The sequence below is a fragment of the Gavialis gangeticus genome, unplaced genomic scaffold (genome assembly GCF_001723915.1).
Source record: "Gavialis gangeticus isolate Ggan-Ray unplaced genomic scaffold, GavGan_comp1, whole genome shotgun sequence".
NCBI lineage: Eukaryota > Metazoa > Chordata > Crocodylia > Gavialidae > Gavialis > Gavialis gangeticus.
The window spans coordinates 4,999,055-5,022,842 of NW_017729029.1; the positions used below are offsets into that span (position 1 = coordinate 4,999,055).

Consider the following 23,788-nt stretch of genomic DNA (forward strand, 5'->3'; position numbering starts at 1 on the left):
CCTGCCTGATCCCTGAGCCCCCCCTATCACTGCCCTGCCTGTCCCCATTCCCCCCTTAGCCCCCCAATCACTGCCTTCCCACCCCAGCATCCCAGCAAGTTAAAAAAAACCCAGAACCCACCTTTGCACTCACCGGCACTAGCAGCTGCCATCAGGGTCACTGGGGCCCCCCTGCACAGTGTGGGGTGGGTGACAGCCCCAGTGGCCCCAGCCCTGGCCCTGCTGCCCCCGCACTGTCCTGTGCTGCATGGGGGTGGGGGCTCTGCCAGGAGACCCCAGAGCCTCCACAGCCCCTGCTACCGTGGTGAGTAGAAGCTTTATTTTTTCCTTTTCTTTTTTTTTTTTTTTAAGTGCCAGAGGCAGGAGTTAGGGAGGCAGCCATTGCAAGCAGGGAATGGGGCTGGGAGGGGCAGCCATTGGAGGGTCTGGGGGAGCTGATGGGGGGTGGGCCTGGGAGGGGCAGCCATGGAGGAGGGCTGCAGGAGCCAGTGTGGGATGGAGTTAGGTGGAGCAGCAATCTGGGGGGTGGATGCGGGAGCAAGTGGAGGTGGGGTATGTGGGCCCTGTGGAGGGGTAGCTTCTGTGGGGGCCATTTGGCCCCTGTTAGGGGGTTGTAACCCCTCTGGGGGGTTGTAACCCCTGTTGGGGGTGTGTGGCCCCTGTGGGGGGGGGCAGCAAAACACATAGGCATTTAGAATTCACTTTATTATGACGATAGAGACACTAGTAGGCTTCCAAACTGCTTTAACACTGTAGATATATCAATAAAACATTGCCCAATGGATTGCTGTGTCTCTGTCTCTCACTCTCTCTCTATTTCTATTTAGTGATCTTTTAATTGTGGAGGAAAATGGATTTCAGGGTATTTTACAGAGTGACTTTGGGTTTTATTTATCAGGGATTTTTCACTTTTCAAATAGGGACACCAGAATTCCTGCTAGGGAGGTCAGTGGCAAGACCCTGCCTGCTTAGAGTTGCACCTTGGACCAGGGTGGGTGCACGTGTACCCCCTGAGCATGGCAGTGCACCCCCTACAAAAAGGTACCTCCAACACTGTTAGCAGCGTCTGCAGGCAGTTGCTGCTCGCCACCCTGCCGGCGGTGTCTGCAGGCAGTCTGCAATTCTCACTGGCCACTGCCAATGTTGCCAGCGGCAGCTGTGAATGGTCGCTGATCTCTGGTTGGCACTCACCCCACCCCCCGTTGCTGACAGTGCTGGCAGCGTCTGTGGGAGCTCCCCTGTTTACCACTGCCACGCTCCTGCTGCCACCACCATGCTCCTGCCACCACCATGCACCCCCCAGCCACCGGGGGCATGCATTGTTCATGCCTTGGACCCAGCTGGAGGTGGCTAGATAGTTCAAAGCAGGCCACTACACCCAGCTAGATAGTTCAAAGCAGGCCACTACACCTTCTGGGCAATAGCTGCCCATATTGCCAGGCAGGGGGAACACGTGGCAGTAGTACCTCACAAAGTCCAACTGGCAGCTGGCCCACAGGAGCAGATGCCTGTACTGGCTGTGCAGTCCCCATCCGGGTTCATCAGGTGCACAGCAGGTCACAGCCAGGCAGCAGCCCCCACTGCCAGACTGCTGAAGTGGGTAAAGGGTGCAGAGAACTCTCAGGGCTGCTTCAGCAGTGCAGCTCACACAAGGGGTGGTGTCCCCAGGTACCAGTTGGCTGGGCCCCAGAAGCTCCTGAGAGCTAGTAGCCCTGAGCTACTTGCCAGAGCAGCTATTTGTACTAATGGGGCCAGGACAGGGCAGCTGTTTATATTGCTGGCAACAGCACAGGTGCTGGCCCTGGGCTCTAGCTCCCTTTGGCTGCAGATCCAGAAGCGGTGAGGCAGGGCTATTTTGCCCCAAGTGGCACAATTTGCCCCACACCAAAGTGCATGTCCAGACACACGCGCTGAGGCAAAAAGCCCCAGCTCAAATTTGTACCACTTCTATTTGAGCTGCTGCAAGTGCACATGCTTGCATGTGTGGACACATCCAGGGTGGCTCTGAAGTGGCACAACTGGGATCAGATTAATTTTATGCCCCACTCCAAACATCATGACTCATGGCACAAGACACAATATTTGGGATGGGGCAAAAAACTCCTCCAGTCCCAACTGTGCCATTCTTTTAAAGTCTGCCAGGGGCCTTAGGCACCATTACTTGTCATGAGCTGGCAGTCCTGAGACCTCTGCCCCAAAGTGTGGACAGGAGTTAAGCCCCAAAAGGTAAAAGCACAATGTTCAATTACTCATTTTAAAATCAACCTAAACATCAACAATCCCACCTCTGAAAACAGGACTTGTATGCTGTGGATGAAGCTTACACCTGTGTAGAGAGCGTATACATGGCTTAAGCACTACTTATGTTTGATTTGGATAATGTAAGTGGCACACAAGTAGAGCCTAAGCATTGTGTCAAGCTACTGCCTGTCGATGAATTCCACTCTCAGAGCAAAGCCTCTTTCCTCTGAAAGGCAGAAGTGTGTTTTTCATACATCCTTCAGGTGCATCCTGTGTGATATTTTAAAATGGCCTGTGTTTAGAGAGATGTTGATTATATGAACAAAAGCTGCTGATTAGTTTAGTCAATCTTTTAAACTTCCTTGTAGCTTCTGTTTTAAATAATATAATAAACAGTATATCTTGTTAAATGGGTACACATGTGGTACTCCATTCCAGTAGCAAAAATGTACAAAACTTTTTATTGTGCCCATTAAAAAGAGTGAGAATGTAATGTATGCTAATTAGTTTTAAGAATATAAGATTAAAATCTCTAAGTAGGCTTGTCAGCACAGCAACCTTTCATGATATGTGCTACCACCACTACCTAGTGACCTCTGTCACTCAGAATGTGTGAAACCCTGTCATGCAGGGGATGCAGGGAAGGATGGAAGGAGAAGTAGCGTAGTAGAGTGGGTAGTGTATTCTTGCAGCATTAAACACATGAGTTCAAATCTCTTTCTGCACACACATCAATGCCTGTCTCCTTAGTTTGCCTGGCATCAATGGTTACCTGGTCATTCAGGCTAGGGAGTTAAAGGCAGCCAATCTGATTTTAATCACAGCACTGCCTTGTTTGTCCTTTTTTACAGAAATTGTCATGCTTTAACTGCACTAGCCCAACAGACTACTTGGGCTTGGCACAAGCTTTTGATCTTTGGAAGATGGAAAATGACAAGGTCTTAAAACTGTGTCAGGGAGATGGCGTTCACACCCTTTCTGCATTTGCTTTTTGTGACCATGTTGGTAAATGAAGAGGCCAGATATTTGCTGAAGGAGCTACTGTGAAATAACTGCTAGAGAAGCTGGCCAGGAAGACATTTTGAATTTAACAGCTTTCTCAAGCAAATCTCAGGATGTCATCCTGCCTCTGTATTCGGCCTTGGTGGGGCCGCAGCTGGAGTACTGCATCCAATTCTGGGCTCCACAATTCAAAAAGGATGTGGAGAAGCTTGAGAGAATCCAGAAAAGAGCCACGTGCATGATCAGAGGGCGAGAGAACAGGCCTTATGATGAGAGGCTGAGAGCCATGGGGCTTTTCAGTCTGGAAAGGCGCAGGCTCAAGGGTGACTTAGTGGCTGCCTATAAGTATATAAGGGGTGTACATCAAGATCTGGGGGAATGCCTGTTCACCAGAGCGCCCCAAAGGATGACAAGGTCAAATAGTCACAAACTCCTCCAAGAACGTTTTAGGCTGGGCATAAGGAAAAACTTCTTTACTGTCTGAGCCCTCAAGTCCTGGAATAAACTGCCTCCAGAGGTGGTGCAAACACCTACTCTGGACTCTTTTAAGAAAGATTTGGATGCCTATCTTGCTGAGATCCTTTGACCCTACCTGACTTCCTGCCCCTGGGGCAGCAGGCTGGACTCAGTGATCTTCTGAGGTCCCTTCCAGCCATAGTGTCTATGAAATCTATGAAACCTAACTGCCCTCTTGTCAACAAGGGGGGGTTTCATGTCTCCAACTAATGAAATAACTGATGGCTTTGCAAACAGACCTAATTAAAGTGATTCGTAAGCAAGCAGTAATCCAGGAGCTTGTGGATCTGTCCAGGAGTTTTAAGATATAAGCCACATAAAATGCTTCCCAATGTAGAATGCTTCCCTGATTAGCCTTCATTAGACAAGTGCATCTCCTTCAGGTTTTAATAATAATTGCTGCCCATGCGCTCTCCCTTCCCCAAAGAGGTTTGGATCAGTGGATCCACTCAGTTTCAAGTCTACTGGCTACCTCCCTCTTTTACCCCAAAACAGGCCGGCTCCCTACGTCTCTTCTGTACTGCTACATCATATTTTGGGGGTGAAAGAGGGAGGTACAGGTGGCTGCTAAACCCAGAGGTGCATTCTCTGTAGCACCCCTCTCTGCAGGGAGGAATCATGGAACTTCCCTCAAATGCAATGTGGTGAGGAAGGGTCAGGTTATACCTCATCTGTCAGTAGACTCAAACTACACATGACTTATGAGTATATCTTTACCTCTGGCTAGGAGCAAGAGGAGGAAGAGGAGGAAGAAGAGAAACCAGGCACCAGGCACCAGATCTTGCCCTGGGAAGGTGAGCCAGGACTGTCTGTGTGTTTGGCTTGCTGAGTATTTGTTTGGTGGGCTGTATGTGTTTTGGGCATGTGCTCAGAAAAGCTGGGAGTGTTGGTAGGTGAGCGATTGCTGCTGGTGCCTGACAAAAGCCCTAATGAGGGGTTCAAGCCAGTCCAGGCCCAGCAGGGTATAAAGGAGACTCCCTGAGAGAAGAGGGCCAGCAAACAGGACAAGCAGTTTGAAGGTCAGTTTGCTGTCCCCCTCTTTGAAGGGGTACTTTAAACCTGTTGAGAGGAAAGAGGGAAAAAGGAACCTTTCAGGGCCGAGGAGCAGCAAACAGGCCATCTTACAGGGGAGTTTGCTAGGGAAGGTCTGATGGCAAGAGGGGCAGAAAGAGAGAGGTGGCAGATTAAGAGACCTAGGGAAATGGCTGGAGGACATCACAATGCCAGAATCACTGCCGCTGCCTTTGCTTGCACCTGTGAGGTGTCTGTCTAGGCAGGACAGCTCAGTGTTGAGGCTCCCACTCAGGTCCAGGTTTGGTGCTGTGGAGACTGCAGCTTGCAGGTTCCTTTCAGTGACAGCCAGGTCAGGGAGTGCCTGCAATGTGAGCGATGCCTCCTGGTGGTGTGCATCAGGGAGCAGGAAAGAGAGCTACAGGAGGAGGTGATGAGGCTAAAGCATCCTCCGCCATGAGGACTTCATTTATTTCATGCTGAAGGAGACCTCTAGGACTGTGGAGTAAGAACTGCTGAAGGCACTGCTAAGTGACGGAGAAGACATGAAAGTGGAAGCTTGTGAGCTCTGGCAGCCTGGAGAAATCTTCATTTCCAGCTGCAGCAGTCTGCCTGCAGAGGAGAAGCTCATTCCGTGGTGGAGGAGAACAGGCCTCCCCAAGGTTGGAAGGATCAAGACCACTGCCACCAAAAAGAAGCGATGGGTTCTGGTGGTTGGAGATGCCCTTCTGCGGGAGACAGAGGCATCCATCTGCCGCCTGACCTGTCGTTTTGGGAGGCCTGCTGCTTGTCTGGAGGGACTGTCACAGAGGGATTACCGAGACTCATCCAGCCCTCTGACTACTATGCTATGCTACTCATCCATGTGGGCACCAATAACATTGCCAGGGGAGACCCTGAGCAGATCAGAAGTGACTACAGCACTCTGTGTGCTCGGGTGAAAGGAACGGAGGCTCAGGTAGTATCCTTCTGCTCAAGGGGAAGGGCCTTGGCAGGAGAGGGCGCATCCTGCAGATCAATGCATGGCTGAACAGACGGTGTCACCAGCAGACCTTTGGCTTCCAAGAAGGAAGAGATGGGATCCACCCAACAGAGAGTGAGAAGAGCTTCTCGGTAGACAGATTTGCTCAGCTAGTGATGAGGGCTTAAATGAAGTTTGCAAAGGTCTGGAGACCAAAGTTCTGAGGTAAGTGGGGAAGTGGTTGTCCTGGAGGAAGCAGAAGCAGAAGCAGAAGCAGAAGCAGGAGGGGGCAGCAGGGGAGGTGTTCTCATTCTTCCTGAGAAACCAGAGCAATTGGCTAGTGACTCGGGTACCTGTACATGAATCTATGGGGTCTGGGAAACAAGCAGGAAGAACTGGAAGTCCTAGCACCGTCACTCAACTGTGACATGATTGGAATAACAGAGACTTGGTGGGAGCTCGCATGACTGGAGCAGTACCATGGGTGGGTATAAACTATTCAGGAAGGACGAGCAGAGGAGAAGAGGAGGAGGAGTTGCTCTTTATGTAAAAGATCTCTATGATTGCTTAGACCTCCAGTATGAAACTGGAGATAGGCCTGTCAAAAGTATCTGGATAAGGGTTAGAGGGGAGAGCAATAATGGTGATGTTACGGTAGTGGTCTGCTACAGACAACCAGTCCAGGAGGAAATGGTGGATGAGACTTTCTTCAAACAGTTAGTGGAAGTTCCCAGATAACAGGCTCTGGTTCTCATGGGGGACTTCAATCACCCTGACATCTGTTGGAAGAGCAATACAGCAGCGCACAGGCAATCTGGGAAGTTTTTGGAGTGTACTGGGGACAACTTCCTGATGCAAATGTTGAAGTAGTCAACTAGGTGCCATGCTTTTCTTGACCTGCTGCTCACAAACTGGAAAGAATTAGTGGGGAATGTAGTAGTAGATGGCAAATTGGGCAGCATCAACCATGAGATGATTGAGTTCAGGATCTTGAGGAAAGGAGAGCAGCAGAGTTCGGACTTTGGACTTCAGAAAAGCAGATTTCAATTCACTCAGGGAACTGATGAGCAGGATCTCTTGGGAGGCCAGTCTGAAAGGGTCAGGAGTCCAGGAGAGCTGCCTGTACTTTAAAGAAGCCTTACTGAGGGTGCAGGAACATCTCATCCCAATGTGCAGGAAGACTAGCAAGCATGGCAGAAGACCAGCTTGGCTTAGCAAGGAACTCTTCAGTCTGCTAAAACAAAAAGGAAGTATATAAGAACTGGAAACTTGGACAAACTATTAGGGAGGAGTATAAGAGTGTTGCTTGGGCATGCATGGATGAAGGCAGGAAGGCCAAAGCAATTGAACTTGCAGCTAGCAAGGGACAAGAAGGGTAACAAGAAGAATCAGCAACAAGAGGAGGATCAGGGAATGTGTGGGTCCTTTACTAAATGGGGGAGGCAACCTAGTAACAGAGGATGCAGAAAAGTCTAAAGTACTCAAAGATGGGCCATCATCTTTGAAAACTCATGGTGATCAGGAGAGGTCCCAGATTATTGGAAAAGGGCAAATATAGTGCCCATATTTAAGAAAGGGAAGAAGGAAGATCCAGGGAGCTACAGACCAGTTAGCCTCACCTCAGTCCCTGGAAAAATCATGGAGCAGATCCTCAAGGAATCCATTTCTAAGTACTTGGAGGAGAAAAAGGTGATTAGGAGCAGTTAGCATGGATTCACCAAGGCAAGTCATGCCTAACCAGCTTGCATTCTGTCATGAGATAACTGGTTCTGTGGATCCGAGGCAACCAGTGGGTGTGCTATACCTTGATTTTAGCAGGGCTTTTGATATGGTCTCCCATAGCATTCTCGCAGGCAAGCTAAGGAAGTACGGGCTGGATGAATGGACTGTAAAGGTAGATAGAAAACTGGCTGGAGCACTGGGCTTAGAGAGTAGTAATCAATGGCTTGATGTCTAGTTGGTAACTGGTATCAAGTGGAGTGCCCCAGGAGTTGGTCCTGGAGCTGGTTTTGTTCAATGTCTTCATCAACAGCCTGGATGATGGCATAGAGTGCACCCTCAGCAAGTTTGCAGATGACACCAAGCTGGGGGGAGTAGAAGATATGCTGGAGGGTAGGGCTAGGATTCAGAGAGACCTAGACAAATTGGAGGATTGGGCCCAAAAAAATCTCATGAGGTTCAACAAGGACAAGTGCAAAGTCTTTCACTTAGGACGAAATAATCCCATTCACCAGTATGGGCTGGGGGCTGACTGGCTGGGCAGCAACTGTGCAGAAAGGGACCTGGGATTTATAAGCTGAATATGAGGCAGCAGTGTGTCCTTGTTGCCAAGAGGGCTAATGGCATACCAGGTTGCATTGATAGGTGAGTTGCCAGGTCAAGGGAAATGATTATTCTCTTCTATTCAGCACTGGTGAGGCCATATCTAGAGTATTGTGTTCAGTTTCGGGTCCCCCGCTACAGAAAGGATGTGGACAAATTGGAGAGAGGCCAGTGGAGGGCAACAAAAATGATGTAGGGGCTGGGGCACATGACTTACAAGGAAAGACTGAGGTAACTGGGCCTATTTAGTCTAGAGAAGAGAAGACTGAGGGGAAATTTGATAGTAGCCTTCAACCACCTGAAGTGGGGGCTTGAAAGAGGATGGAGCTGGACTGTTCTCAGTGGCAGATGACAGAACAAGGAGCAGTGGTCTCAAGCTGCAGCACGGGAAGTTTAGGCTAGATATTAGGAAGAATTTTCTCACTAGAAGGGTAGTAAAACATTGCAGCAGGTTACCCATAGAAGTGGTAGAAGCTCCATCCTTGGATTTTTTCAGAACCTGGCTAGACACAGCTTTGGCTGGGATGATCTAGTTGAGAATGGCCCTGCTTTGAGCAGGGGGCTGGACTATATGGCCTCCTGAGGTCCTTCCCAACCCTAACTTTCTATGATTCTAAATAAATCCAGTTTCCTCAGCCTCTCCTCGGAAGTCATGTGCCCCATCCCCCTAAATATTTTCATTGCCCTCCACTGGACTGTCTCCAATTTGCCAACATCTTTTCTGTAGTGGGGGCCCCAAAACTGGACCCAGTATTGCAAATGTGGCCTTACAAATGCTGAATAAAGGGGAATAACACTTCCCTTGATCTACTGGCAACACTCCTACTACTGCTGCCCAGTATGCCATTAGTCTTCTTCACAACAAGGGCATACTGTTGGCTTACATTGATCTTATTGTCTGCTGTAACTCCCAGGTCTTTTTCTGCAGAGCTGCTGCTTAGCTAGTTGTTCCCCCGCCTGTACCAGTGCATGGGATTGTTCTGTCTTAAGTGCAGGTCTTTGCACTTGTCCTTATTGAACCTAATGAGATTGCTTTTTTACAGTCCATTATGCAACCTGTACTTCCTTAGCTTGCTCTGCAAGAAAGTTGTGGGAGACCGTATCAAAAGCCTTGCTAAAATCAAAGTATATCACATCCAGCGGTATCCTGGCATCCACAGAGCCAGTCAATCTCATCATAGAAGGCAGTCAGGTTGGCCAGGCAGACAACCTGTCCTTGGTGAATCTATGTTGACTGTTCCTCATCACCTTTTTCTCCTCCAAGTTCTTAGAAATGGATTCCTTGAGGATCTGCTTCATCTACCGACATACTTGTAGAAACCCTTCTTGTGACCCTTCACATCCCTTGCTAGCTGCAACTTCAATTGCATTTTGGCCTTCCTGACTTTATCCCAGCATGCCCGATCAGTGCTCTTATATTCTTCCCTAGTTATTTGTCCAAGTTTCTACTTCTTATAAGCTTCCTTTTTGTGACTTGGTTTACTGAAGACTTCCCTGCTAAGCCAAGCTGGTCTTCTGCCATACTTGCTAGTCTTCCTGCACATCGGGATGGTTTATTCCTGCATACTCAGTAAGGCTTCTTTGAAGTACAGCCAGCTCCCCTGGACTCCTCTCCCCCTCAGTCTGGCTTCCCAGGGGATCCTGCCCATGAGTTACCTGAATGAGTTGAAGTCTGCTTTTCTAAAGTCCAGGGTCCTTACTCTGCTGGTCTCCATCCTTCCTTTCCTCAAGATCGTGAATGCAATCATCTTGTAGTCACTGCTGCCCAAGTTGCCATCCACTACTGCATTCCCCCCCAGTTCTACTCTGTAAGTAGCAAGGCCCAGAAAAGCACGGCCCCTAGTTTTCCACTCCAGCACTTGTACCAGGAAGTTGTCCTGAACACTTGTCCCAAAAGCTTCCTGGATTGCCCGTGCACTGCTGTAATGCCCTCCCAACAGATGTCAGGGTGATTCAAGTCCCCCATGACAACCAGGACCTGTGATCAGGAAACTTCTGGTAGCTGTTTGAAGCGTCATCTACCACTTCCTCCTGGTCTTGCAGTCTATAGCAGACGTGCACCAGAACATCACCCTTGTTGCTCTCACCTCTGACCTTAACCCACAGACTTTCAACAGGCCTATCTCCAGCTTCATACTGGAGCTCTGAGAAATCATATGGCTCTTTTACATAAAGTGCAACTCCTTCTCTTCCTCTTCCCCCCTGCCTGTCCTTCCTGAACAGTTTGTACCCATCCATGACAGTACTCCAGTCATGCAAGCTCCCACCAAGTCTCTGTTATTCCAATCCCGTCATAGTGCCATGACTGCTCAAGGACTTCCCATTCTTCCTGTTTGTTTCCCAGGCTCCGTGCATTTGTGTACAGACACCAGAGGTAACTAGTTGATTGCTCTGATTTCTCAGGAAGTACGAGAACACATCCCCATTTGCCCCCTCCTCCTTGCTCTTCCTCCAGGACTCCTGCTTCCCCACCTACATCAGGGCTTTGCTGTCCATCCCCCAGCAAACCTAGTTTTAAAGTCCCCCTTACTACACTAGCAGGCCTGTCTGCAAAGACACTCTTCCCTTTCTTCATCAGGTGGACCCCATCTCTTCCCAGCAATCCTTCTTCTTGGAACAACATCCCATGGTGAAAGAAGCCAAATCCCTGCTGGCAACATCACCTGTGCAGCCAGCCCTTTCCCTTGACCAGAAGGATTGGTGAGAACACAATCTAAACCCCAGACCCCCTCACCCTTGTACCCAGAGCCCTGTAGTCACTCTTGATATGCTCAGGGTCTCAGACTGAGGGGGAATTGATTAGCAGACTTTAATTACTTGAAGGGTGGTTCCAAAGAGGATTGAGTTAAGTCTCAAGTTGCAGCAAGGGAAGGTTAGGTTAGCTATTAGGAAAAAATCTCTCTCAGTAGAAGGGTAGTAAAGCACTGGAAGAGGTTACCCAGAGCAGTTGTGGAACCTCCATCCCTGGATGTTTTTAAGACCTGGCTAGACAAAGCCTTGGCTGGGATGATTTAGTTGGGGATGGTCCTGCTTTGAGCAGGAGGTTGGACCATATGATCTCCTGACATCCCTTCCAATGCTAATTTTCTATAGTTCTATAAGGGTTTTTTTTCCATATTGGTATTCCAGTATGCATCTGCTTGTCCTAAACAACCATAAAACCAATCCAACTGGAGATTTTAGAACAATGATTTTTCTTTTGGTCTTTCATCAGCAAATGAACTAAGTGGAAGCACTGTGCCAGCTGTAGTGCTGCCATATGATCTGTGCTAAGAGTGGGACCTGGCAAGTGGCATTGCAGCACATATCACATTATCCCAGCAACCAAGCAACTGACAGTAACTGCAAAGCACGCATGCTGTGTTTTCTGACATGCCAGAAAACATCCCTGTATACACTTCCATCTCTGAGGAAGGGATCTCTTATATGCTCATGGAAAAGAAATTGCGTATGTCAAAAGGAGAGGCTGGAATAACAATGATGTTATGAGCCTATATTGGATGTTGCTATTTTTAGCCCTTTCAAACAATAAACCACAATGTTTTGTATGTGAAATCTAAAACCAAATTTCACATTTTCCACTCATTTTAGACATGCATATTCTTTTTCAGCTGTATTTTAGTCTTCAATCATGAATGGATTTTTTTTTTATATTTTAGCCAACAGAATCAACAACGACAAAAAAACAAAGAGAAGAACAATACAAAATGATTTAAGGAATGCATAAAATATAGGGGTCACTGCAAATTTTGTTGGAAAAACACACAAACATTGTTGCACATCCCACTTCACTTGCATCAAAATGACGTCATCGCCTGCCTAGATTTAACTCAGTAACTGCAGAGATTTTGACTGGGGAAGAGACACAAAATACAGGATTTCCTGTTCTACAGACACTACAGTCTGCAGATGCCAGCAAGAGTTCTGAGCTCTGGGGCAAGGGTGTTTTAAAAAATAGTACTTCTCACATTAAATGTGAATTTAAGTCTCTTTGTGGTTGGAATTTATAGGATGAAGTAAAAATAGAAGGCTGTTGCTTCCCCTGCTCCTTGATGTAGAGGTCCTCTTGAAGAATGGATACTACAGTGAGGTAAGCTTGCTCTCTGCAGCATTTCCTTTTGTAGATCTAACTTATAACAATCTTTGGTGATGCTATGATCTGTTTTTTTAAGAGAGTTTTTAAATACTCTAATAAGGTATCTTCAGCAGACTTGGACAGAATGGCATTTCATTTCTGTTTCTATGCAGGTAGTAAGTAGGGAGAAGACTGCTATTGTGGATCAGAAAGCAATGAAAGTATTTCATAGAAAGTGTTTTCTTGATTGATACAAGCTGCTAAAATGGATAATTTAATTTCATTGTACATATTCTATTTCAGTGCATGGGTTTAAAATTTAATAATTGTTATTTTAAAAGGCTCTAGAAAGCCTACTTTGCTTAAGTAAAGAGATTATTTCGTGTCATCAACAGATTTTGTTACAACGATGCATTTCTCCCCTTCTCTGAGAATTTGAGCATAACCCTAGGGTGAAACTTGGCCAAAAAAATTGGCTGGTTTAAACTTCCCTATGTTTGGGGTTCTTTGGATCTGGAATACGGGCTCCCCCCTCTTTATGCCACTGAAAAAAATAATGAAAAGAGTTCAGTACTGATACTTCGGTGACTGGAAATTTTAAACACAATATTACAGAAATATAGAACTGGGTGGGGCACAGAGTGATTCAGAATAGTCAGGCAATTTCCACTGAAGTCAGCCATATAAGAACACAGAAAAAAGTTACTTACCACTGACACTTTTTTTTTTTTTGGCCTTTATGTGCATTTTAAAAATTGGTTTAAGCTGTTAATTCAGCAGAGGGAAGTTCTGTATAACCCTACATTGCTATCACCATTACCCATGTTCTCCATCTCCTCATCCTCTGTAATAAAATCCTGTTTCTGTGTCCTGCCTTCATTTCAGCAGGACACTCCTCAGGGCTGGAGCCTGTCTTTTGTCTATTGCTTTGTATGCTGACATCTTCACCCAGGCTGAGGCCTCTATAAACTACTGCAATAGCAAATATTGAGATGATCAAAAGCTACACTAATTATGTTCTAGAAATCTGTCTTCATTTAAATGTGTGGAAACCAGATAACATCCCTGTAGTTACACAGGGATATAGAATATAGAAGGAATCACAGAAGCCAGAGACAGAAAGGCAAGAGGGCAAGTCAGCAGAGGCTCAGCTCGCAATACAGACCCATTCAGTTCAGGAAGTTTTACTGAAGGAGTCTTGGGTTTAATCCAGTTTGACAGCAGCTTGGCAATAGTTGTTAGCCACATTAATTGTATGCAAGTTTAGAAGCAGTAAACTATGAAACAAAAATTGGAAGTACAGGTTGGATACGAAAGAAACGTAAGTGTATTCTAATATACTCTCTCCCTAGGGCCACCTGCATCCGATTTTCCTCTGAAAGGGAAACTCATTTCCCCACACTCTTAAGCCTTGAGTTAAAAACAGCCAAGCCACAATACCCCCTCACTGATTCTTGAAGCTTTGTTAGGGGCTTCTTTCCCCAGCGCTGTGTTATTCATTAGCTTGGCAGCATCTTTTTGTGTGGAAAACATCAAGTTGAAGTGCATTTAGACCTCAGGAGTGGGGGCGGGGTTCTCCAAGGGCACCAGCAGCTTTATTCTTCCCTTCCTGATGGACTTTTTGAGGTCTTGAAGGAAGTGAGAGCTTCAAACACGTGAACTGCAATAAGAATATTTGAGGCCCTCATCTGTCCTGAATAACCTTTGCCTTAGAAATACAGCTACTTGCCGTCAGGCACAGAAGCAGTGTCACTGAATTAAAAAAGCAGTTTCTGCTTGTCAAGCAGAGCTTAATGTATGTGGGCTGTGGATTTAGGCAACACTGGCCTCAGGTGCGATTTGGAAGTAATTAGATGCCTTTTGAGGTCTCTTACAACCATATATGCTATGATTTCATTAATATCAAATTCTGCCTGGGTTGTGCAAATAGGGACATCATTTCTGGGTGCCAGAAGGGTGGGTCCTGAAAGCACCCAGAGGTGATTAGCAACCCCCCCCATTTGACCCCCCACAGTCCCCTGCTTGACAACACCCGGGGAACTGAAAGTACTACGCGGCACCTCTGACTTGGGACTGACCACTCTGAGATGATATCACAGTGTACGTCATGTACCACTGCTGTGCGTAATAAAACTTTGAGAAGCAGAAGAGAACCCTGGTCTTCCGTATATTTTTCGGGATGAAGAGAATAAGTGATCTTAGCAGGACTAACCTGGGTTCCTTTTTTTCACTGAAAAAATGAAAATCTATCACTGAGAAAAATGTTCAAATGGTACTAAATTACACTGGGACTGTAGTTGGCAGTAGGTTGGGGCACCTTTTGCTCTCAGCCAAGACAGTAGTCAGGAAGGGGCATTAATCTGTGGCTGTTCTGTGGCCAGCATGGAAAAAGGTTTCATTTTAATTTAAAAACAAAACAAAACAGATAAAAAGTGTCCAGTTGCACAAGTGCCTGAAAATCGAAATACTTGTACGAAGAAAACCGTGCAAACCAGGGATGCTCAACCTCTGGCCTGCAGGCCAAATGTAGCCCATGGAGCCTTGGAATCCAGCCTGTGGGACTGCCCGCGGGATGGGAAATTTGGAGGTGGGAGAGCAGTGGCACTTTATACAGCCATCCCTCCTCACTGCCAAAATCCCAAGCCCCATGGGATGGGTCAGAGCTGGGCCATGACCCTGCCACCACACAGCACAATCGGAGCCAGGCCACATCCCCCTTCCCTCCATCCGGCTAGGTTGAGACTTTGCCATGCCAGCTTCCTTCCGGAGGGCCAGGTAATGCCCCCTCCCCATGCGCAGCTGGTTTTGGGTCAGGTCACAGGGCCAGGCCAAATCCCCTGGACTGGATTGGAACATCTGGCATTCAAAAGCTTGTGTAACTCTATCCCAACTACAGAGTTGGTTCAATAAAAGATACCACTTTAAGAAATCGTTGCCTCTTATAATTTTTGGACCATCACAACTACAACATCACTCTTACACTACCAGAAAGTAAAAAAGGAATTGAAAAAACAGAAAGTGTCATTATGCCTATGTACAACCGTGGGAACCGTTGAATACAGCATGTGGTTCTGATTTCTCTCCCCGCCCCTCAAAAATGGTGACAGCAGAACTAGAAAAGGTACAGAGAAAGGCAACAAGGATGTGCCAAGGTATGAGGATGCTTCTGTACAAGGAAAAACTAAGCAGGCTACAATTTTTCAGCTTAGAAAAAGAAAAGACAACTGGGGCAGTGTGATAAGACAGAGGACTATAAAATCAGAATGGCATAGAGAAAGTAAATAGCAATTTACTATTTATTGTCCCTCTCAATATTAGAACTAGGGGATATACAATGAAATTAATAGGTAGCAGGTTTACAGCAAATGGAAGGAAGTTCTTTTTCACTCAGGCTGCAATTAACTTGTGGGGCTCATTGCCACAAGACATTGTAAAGGCTGATAATTTAATCAGCATAAAAAGGCACTGGAAAAATTCATGAAAGATGGGTCCATCAGTGGTATTTAACATGGTAGTTAGTGCTGCAACCTCACAAGCAGGACATCCTAGACTTCTGAATGCTAGAAGCTGCAAAGGGAGAGAAGCACTGGGCCAGCCAGTCTGGATATGCCATATTTCAGTGCTCTTTCCCTAAGAATCCACATTTGGTCCCTGTAAGAGACTGGCTGGATGGACTAATGGTCTGACACAGGATAGTGTTTATGTTCTTAAGCAAAATCTATATACATTTAATAGATTTCATAGACATTAGGGCTGGAAGGGGCCTCATGAGATCATCTGATCCAGCCCCCTGCCCAAAGGGCAAGAAGTCAACTGGGGTCAGATATACTTTGATAGGTTTTGGTAAACATCTTCAAAATACTTCTTTTGAAAGGAAAGCTTTTGAAAAGGAGGCTATAGGGGAACACATTTACACTTCTAGGTTTTCAAGTATTTATCCAACAGAAATGGTTTCTTCAGCTCTGACCAATGTCTTGATACACTTACTGTTTCTTCCCACCGAATCCTTTAGGTTCTGTTGACGTAGTTCCTACACAAGTAAGATTCGTGCCTTTGCTAAATATAGTTAGATGTGATTTCCTCTTACAATATGGGTCATAGATCCCCTGAGCAGGCATTATGGGAGCATCTGCAAGGATGCCTGTTGAATTAAGCTGATAAGAAATGGATGCTACAGACTGTGTATTGAGTTTCAGGTTTTTGGATTTGGTATTTGGTTGGTAATAGGAATTTGATTGGTGAGTGAATTTGGATTCTGATTAAACTTTAAAAAAAGATCACTCTTCAAATTTTGCCAAATAAAACGTTACTAGATATTCCTGCAAGTGTGAATCTCTCCGTCTTCTAACACTAAGGTTCAGCAGGCCGTTGAAGAGCTTGAGGAAGGTTTAAATTTCAGATGTGTTGAAGGCAATTGGCACTATAAATATTCACAACCTCTGAAACAAATCAGGTTCCTTGTTAACAAAAGGCAAGACTTTCAAGCAGTTAACAGTGATCCCTGTACTTGCAAGACCCATTTTTACATCCAGATTTTCAGAAGTGCTCAGCTCCCTGTTAGGCACCAGAATAAGTAGCCAGATTTCTAGATCATCTCAGCACATGGGATGCATAGCCCGTTAAGTTGCTCTGAAAGAATGGCATAAATGTCACAATGAATCAGGAACACTTGATAGATTTATTCCTACCATAGTATAAATTATGCTGGTGTGTATGCCAACATAAAAATTACACCATAATCAGGGGTAAATAGATGGACAGCTATCCCAGGGTGGGTCACACAGCAGGTGGGTATTACAGTACCTTGCTGCTAGACAGTGAGAAACCAGGCAACAGTTTACTTTTAGCAAATGACTGCGACAGGGTGGACATAGACAGATGAAACCTAAAGCAATGTTAACTACTTAGCCATGATTGTTTGGGATAATTCTTTATTGGATTGGGTAAAGGTGTCTTGGGTTTAGGGGTTGGATTGCCTCTCCCCTACTTTTTAAAACAAAATAAAACACTGATGTCCATCCATGTCCTTAAAAAGACTCTTGAATTGTTTTGTAATTATGATCACAACTGGGTCCCAAAACCCTTGTAAAAATCTGCCCTGAGCTTTTTGCAAGATTTCTGCCGGCTCAAAAACTGCAAGCAGCCCCACTGCCATCAAAAACATTATGTTTTTGTTTGTCAGTGGGAACAGTCATGGTGGTAAACTTCATGCTAGATATTTTCCAAGATCCGATCCTGATCCCCTAAAGAGAAACAAACACCAATCTGCCTGTGGTGCCTTGTGGTCAATTAAAATAACACACATTATAATAGTATCCAGTGCTGTAAGAAAAATTACATGGTTGTGTGCTAAATGATAGAGCTTGCCCTCGTTTTATTGCCTGTTGCACAAGAAGTAGCCCTTTTACCCAATTAAATGTGATGTTTACCCAAATTGTTGCTTTGGATGATGAACTACATCATTATGCAGAAGGCCTGCACAAGCGCCTCTGCACCACTTAGGTACAACCTGAGCTCTCAACTCTGGGCCTCTGTGATATGTAAAGGGGAAATGGAGGAAAGTCACCCAAACAGGAGGGCTTCTGGTCCAACTCAAAGGATTGGTATTTCATTGTATTTGGAATTGTTATTGTAGCATAATGACTACATTGTGCCTCATGCCTTAGAAATCGAATTAGAGATACTGACGCACATTTGGTCAGCTATTAATTTATACATTTAATCCTAAATATGGAGCCAGAACTCTGATGAATTGGTCTGCTCTTTTCCACTGCAGACCTCCTTCACACTCTGTTGTCTGTTAGCCCAGGCTTTTACTGATGCTGTTTCTTGCTCTTGGTATCTGCTATTGCCAGGCCTCTGTGTTCAATCTTAGTTAATTCAAAAGTATTTTTATTTAACTTCTTGGTGAGCTTCTCTACAAGTCTGAATGACAGCAGCCATTTGGGAAAAGTTGACTGATGCCAAATGAACAAAATCAGAGGTTACTGAGGTACCTGTGAAAGAAAATCTTGGGACACAGTCAAAGGACCATATTAGAGGTATCAAAGTGAAGCATACCATGCCTGTTTTGCACGTATGTGCTACACCCCAAAATGGACATAATGTGACTATGAATCAAGAGGCAGAGTGCTGGGTTGGAATTCTTGGGGGGAACATTTTGGAGGGCTCATGAGCATGTTTTGCTGTGGATGATTTCATAGGAGGACATCTAGATGCCCTTTTCACCCCAGGAGAAGATAACAGTCTGGGCTAACAGCAGGCCCCACAGACTAATAACATTAAGTATCAATTTAATAGGCTCCTGTTAGTCCTCAGGTTAAGGACAAGCTTTGATACACTTTGTTCCTAATGTTGTAGACTGCTTGAGGACGGGAAGGAAAAGGTATTTGAGGGAGCTGGAGAGAGAGAGAGAAAAAAAAAATAAGACTCCCAGGGAGGACAGAGAGAAAAAAAACACAAGCTGAGATGATGCTGAGGTGCTCTGCAGTGGCACACTATACAGCCTTTCTTTCGACTGCAGCTGTCTGCTATTGTGTTTGGAAATGTGTCACTCGGACACCTTCCTGACCCACTTGAAGACCGAGGATCTCAAAGCCAGAGGCTTGCCTCTCAAAAAGTCATGCCAGGGCTGGCTGAAGGGGGTCCTACAGGAGGCAAACCAGATACGGCTTTTCAGGGAGTCCCAAGGCCTAGCTTCCCTTGAAAGGGGTGCGGGTTCTCTGATAAGAGGATCCATGACAGTAATCAGTTCCTGTGGCAGTAGGCATGTGCCAGTAAGTACTCCCAAAAGTGGTACGTAATGTAGCCACAGCATTGGGTGCATAGTTTTCAAGGAAGTGGGGGCAGAATGAGCAGAGTCATTGTAGCATGTTACGTTTCTGCATCCTGCAGCATGGTCCTCTGGTGGTGTATACATGCCCTAGAGGTCTGAAGAGTTGTCTGGCAGCTAGCTACACCCAGGCTTGTTGCAGTATTATGCCTAGGGAGCAGTTTTGTATCCTGGGCAGGGCTCCATAGACAACCTTCAGTGAGGCTGAGCAGAAGATGCACTAGATCAACACATTTAAGAGTTGGTCCAGCTCTCTTTCCTCCCCAACCAAATCCCTTTCTTGTCCCTGCTATACTTTCCAGGCAGTAGTGGTTTAGCCCTCGGCACAGTTCGGATAGCCTCTGCGTTTGTGTCCCCAATGTCAAGATTCTTGGCAGTTTCATACCTGGACTGGATGGAGAGAAAAGACCCAGGACTCAGATCTGACAAAGTAATGTTGGGGTGGGTGCAGAGCATGCCACTGTTAACTACAGTAATGTGTTCTGTATGGCCTGAATTCTGATGGTGATAGCATCTTTCTTGCCTGTAACACACTTTCATTTTCTTAAATTGAGTAAAATGCATACTTTTTCCTATAATCTTTCTTTTAAAATCATATTTATTATAGTTTAAGGATCACCAGTGTCTAGGGTTCCATTGTGTTAGGCACTGTACAAAACACAGGCCAAGTTGGCTGTACAGACTACCATGTAGAATTGCCTTCAGATCCAAGCTAGTTCATTTTAAGCGAAGCAGTTGGGCCACAGGAGCACAGTGGGCTAATTTATTTAGTGGAGAAACAGATATGTTATCCTGTGTGGACTTCCAGGCTGCTGTGGCTAGACTGCTTCTGTTATCCCAGTTCACTGGGACATCTCTACACTATCCTGCAAACTGCAGTATTGATATACCCATAGGAATAGATGGTCTAAGCCATGAAGAATTTACAATCTAAATACAACTCATGGGTGTAAGATGTCATTTAACACTGTTTTTCTGTATTAGAAAATGAAAAAAATTAAACGCTGAAAACCTGTTTTTCTCTCTACAGAAGTCTTCCATCCATTCTATCAAGTCCTAAATGAATTCACAGATACCTCTCAAGATGCAGAGCACCAGATCTTCGGGAAACTGCACTGACCCCAACATGAAATTTCAGTTCTCTCTGTATGCAGCCACTTACATAATAATATTTATACCTGGTCTACTAGCAAACAGCATTGCATTATGGATTTTGTGTCGCTTCATCAGCAAAAAAAGCAAAGCCATAATTTTTATGATAAATTTGGCTGTGGCTGATCTTGCTCATGTTCTGTCATTACCTCTCCGAATGTTTTATTATTTAAATCATACATGGCCCTTTGGGAGCTCCTTTTGTCAGCTTTGTTTCTACCTGAAGTATCTCAACATGTATGCAAGCATTTGTTTCCTTACTTGTATAAGCATGCAAAGATACCTTTTTCTCCTCCATCCATTCAAGGCCAAAGACTGGAAGTGCAGGTATGATATAGCCATTAGTGTTGTTGTATGGATATTTGTTGGAGCTGCATGCTTAACAGTGCCAATTTTTAGAAGTCCTGCATTGTCCAACCATACAAATATATGTTTTGCAGACCTTGAAGTGAAGCAAATTACAACAGAAGCTACTGTGACTTTGGTAACAATAGCTGAATTATCTGGGTTTGTGATCCCCATTTGCATTATTGCATACTGCACTTGGAAAATGAGGGAGTCTCTACAGGAATTCCAAACATCCTTGCAACCCACAAGTGAAAAAAAGCGAGCTTTACGCATGATCCTGACATGTGCAGCTGTATTTTTCATCTGTTTTACACCATATCACATAAACTTTCCTCTTTTTATGATGGTGAAAGAGAATTTAATCACAAACTGTTCCATACGCAGAAGTACGCTTCATTTTCATCCAGTTTCTCTATGTCTTGCAAGCCTGAACTGTTGTTTAGATCCAATCCTCTATTACTTTATGACATCAGAGTTTCAAGACCAATTATTGAGGCACGGAGGTGCTGCCCACAGGAGTGGCCTTACGGACAGAGAGAGTAGATCATCTTTAAAGGAAACCATTGATGATGATAATACAGAGAAAGGAAGTATTTTATGTGTCAAATGTTGGCTTTTTCCAAGACTGTTTAATCAAACAAACAACATGGAAAGTCCTCCAATGGAATCTGAAGAGTTTGATTTACAATAAGTCTTATGGCAAAGTGTGGCAGATGGGGGTCCCAGGGTTGGCCATGACATTTCCTGGTGCCCTGTAACCGGGCCAGCTCTGCCCCAAGGGCACCTTCTTATTTTGTCTGGCACACCTTATTGGTAAAATGATAAATAGGGAGGCTGCCTATAAGTCTTTGTACGGCTCCCAGTCCCACTGAACCCTGCTAGACCATACTGATCTTCAGACCCCTCGCTGGGCCTTTTCCAGATAGTGCCTCGCAGGACACCTCAAGCCTTACAGGCTATTTGTGTAGCTCCAAATCCTCCCCTTTACCACGCCCCATGCCTTGCAATGTGATATGAACAGCTGACTCACTTAGTCCTTTCCTGGGCCTAACTCCACCCCTATGCTGGGCCTCTTTCATGTCCCTGCTTATTGCGCCCCTATGGCACTGGGCCCCTCTGGCCTCCATAGCTGTGCCCTTCTAGCACTGGGCTCTACACAATAGGGTGCCCCACCTGCTGGGCACTGATAAGGCCTCCTCCACCCCTTATAGTCTCATCCCAAAACCACTGGTGCAAATAACAACACAAACATAAGCCCCTGGGCTATAATATAATACTAACAATGAAGGCAGCACTCTGTCCCTTTAAGAGGGCAAATGTCCATCCTTAGGGTAGCATGCCTCCTAGCCCCAGGTACCTGGGGAGCTCCTGGAGTCGTACTGCACTTGGGTAACAAAGCAGGTAGCACCAGGTCTCAGGCAACTCCCTTGTGCAGGACCTCCTTCCCCTCCCAGTTGCCAGAGAGAGTGAATCCAAACTCCAAAATTGAGCTTATATATCCCCAGGGCCCTGCCTCCTTCCAGTCACCTGACCACCTGCAGCTGCTGGCCAATCACCCCCTTAGGCTGTTGCTCAGGCAACCTGAAGGTGTGGAGCTCTGCCTACCTACAGGGCTCTCTGGCCAGGCTGCTTCTGCCCTTAAAGAAGCAGGCACATCTTAGTGCCCTGCTACACAGAGCAAGACATTTTGCTCTACAGAGGTGCATTTCAAAGTTGAAATGATAAGCTAAGTTTATGCTAAACTCAGAAATATAGGATGAAAACATCTCTTGCCAACAGATACAGGATATCTGAAAGAGACAGATCCCTTAACTTTATCTTTTAAAAAATATTCTCATTGTGATCATCTCCCTATTTACCATAGCCTCCTTGTACAACGCTCTCTTTCATTTCCTGGGGAAATTGTTAGGTCCCATAACTCATCTTCAAAGATATTCTAAAATGTGTGTCTTCAGGTGATCCATGTAGTGAAATTCCCTTGCCTATAATGGGGATTTGACTAATCATTTCCATCTCCTACTTGAGGAGTCTTGAGAGTGCGTTTAATGCTTGTTATTACCCTTACAGCCCTATAGGATTCTTGTCTCCAAGCTACATTTAGAATATTTGAGATATCAGTCAAGGTATTTTTTTAAATCAGTAATACTTTATTTCTGGCAATAGCATGGTTTGAGTTGATTAATGTTGCTGTTTCAGTAGATTACAATGAAAATGGAGTAATTTATTATATATATAAAACCATTTTTTAATACTCTGCCAAATGCTGATTTACTTTGTGGGGGAAAGAAAGGATTTGGTTCCGCTGAAATTTGTAATGACATTACAGTCTTCCTAATGACTGTTTATTCAGACACAAGAATGCATCCATTTCAGTCAAAATATTCAACCCACCCCAAAACTGTATGCTACACAAGCTCTGAAGCTTAGCTAGTTGGGAAATTGGTTTTTTTTCCCTACAAGACTTAGCTATTTCATTTTTTTCTCATTTTGCATCAGGATGAATCCAATGCTTCTTGGAACCATTCACCAAAAATCAGAAAGTGAGACCCCAGAACGTCAATAGTCCAGAGATCAGGGCACTCTGAGTATGTACTCATGTACTAAGTTGACTTAAGTTAACACAGTTAATTTAAGAGAGAGAACTTAAGTTAAGCTCTCAGAGCCTACACATGTACAGCTCCTTGACATGGTCTCATCTTGTGAGCTAAGTTGACTTAACTAATGTGACTCAAGACAATACACCTTGGAAGTATATTATCTTCTGCCACCATTAAGTCGACTCTGATCCACATAAGTGTATACACTCTGACAGTTAAGTCAATTTAAAAAAGTTAAATTGGCTTAACAGTCAGAAAGTTAGTCCATGCACAGCCCCCCTATGGTACCATGCAACAGACCCAAGGTTTGAATCCATGGTTTAACTCAGGCATGGGCAAAGTAAGGCCTGCAGGCTGGATCCAGGCACTTTCATCCAGTCTGTGGCACCCCGCAATGAATTCTGCCCCACCCAGCCCTTCCGCCCACAAGGGTGGGAGCGAGGTGTCTATACCTGCCCCCAACATATCCTATTATGCCTCACTCCTACACTCATGGGCAGAAGGGCTGGCATGGGGCAGGGCTGCTGCTGCAGGCTTCCCCGGCATCGGGCTTCCTCCAGGCAGCAGATAGGGAAGCGGGGGCAGGGCTGCAGCTGGGCAGGAGCACAGAGCAGAGGGCCCTTGCCCATGGGGGCGGCAGCAGTGTGAAGCTTGGCTGGACAGGGTGTGGGCATGAGGAGGGAGGGGTGTGAGGACTCCCCCACACACTCCCCGCATGGCACACTGTCCTG

The 23,788-nt window shown here is 45.7% G+C and overlaps 1 protein-coding gene across 1 annotated transcript; it reads left to right on the forward strand.

Annotated features, from left to right (window-relative positions):
* Positions 1-11,950: 11,950 nt before the first annotated feature.
* Positions 11,951-22,714, forward strand: LOC109300491 (putative P2Y purinoceptor 10). The gene is made up of 2 exons (XM_019521143.1): positions 11,951-12,143; positions 19,991-22,714. Exon 2 carries the CDS (start codon positions 20,021-20,023, stop codon positions 21,149-21,151), a length of 1,131 nt encoding a protein of 376 aa, XP_019376688.1. The 5' UTR covers positions 11,951-12,143; positions 19,991-20,020; the 3' UTR covers positions 21,152-22,714.
* The last annotated feature ends 1,074 nt before the right edge of the window (positions 22,715-23,788 follow it).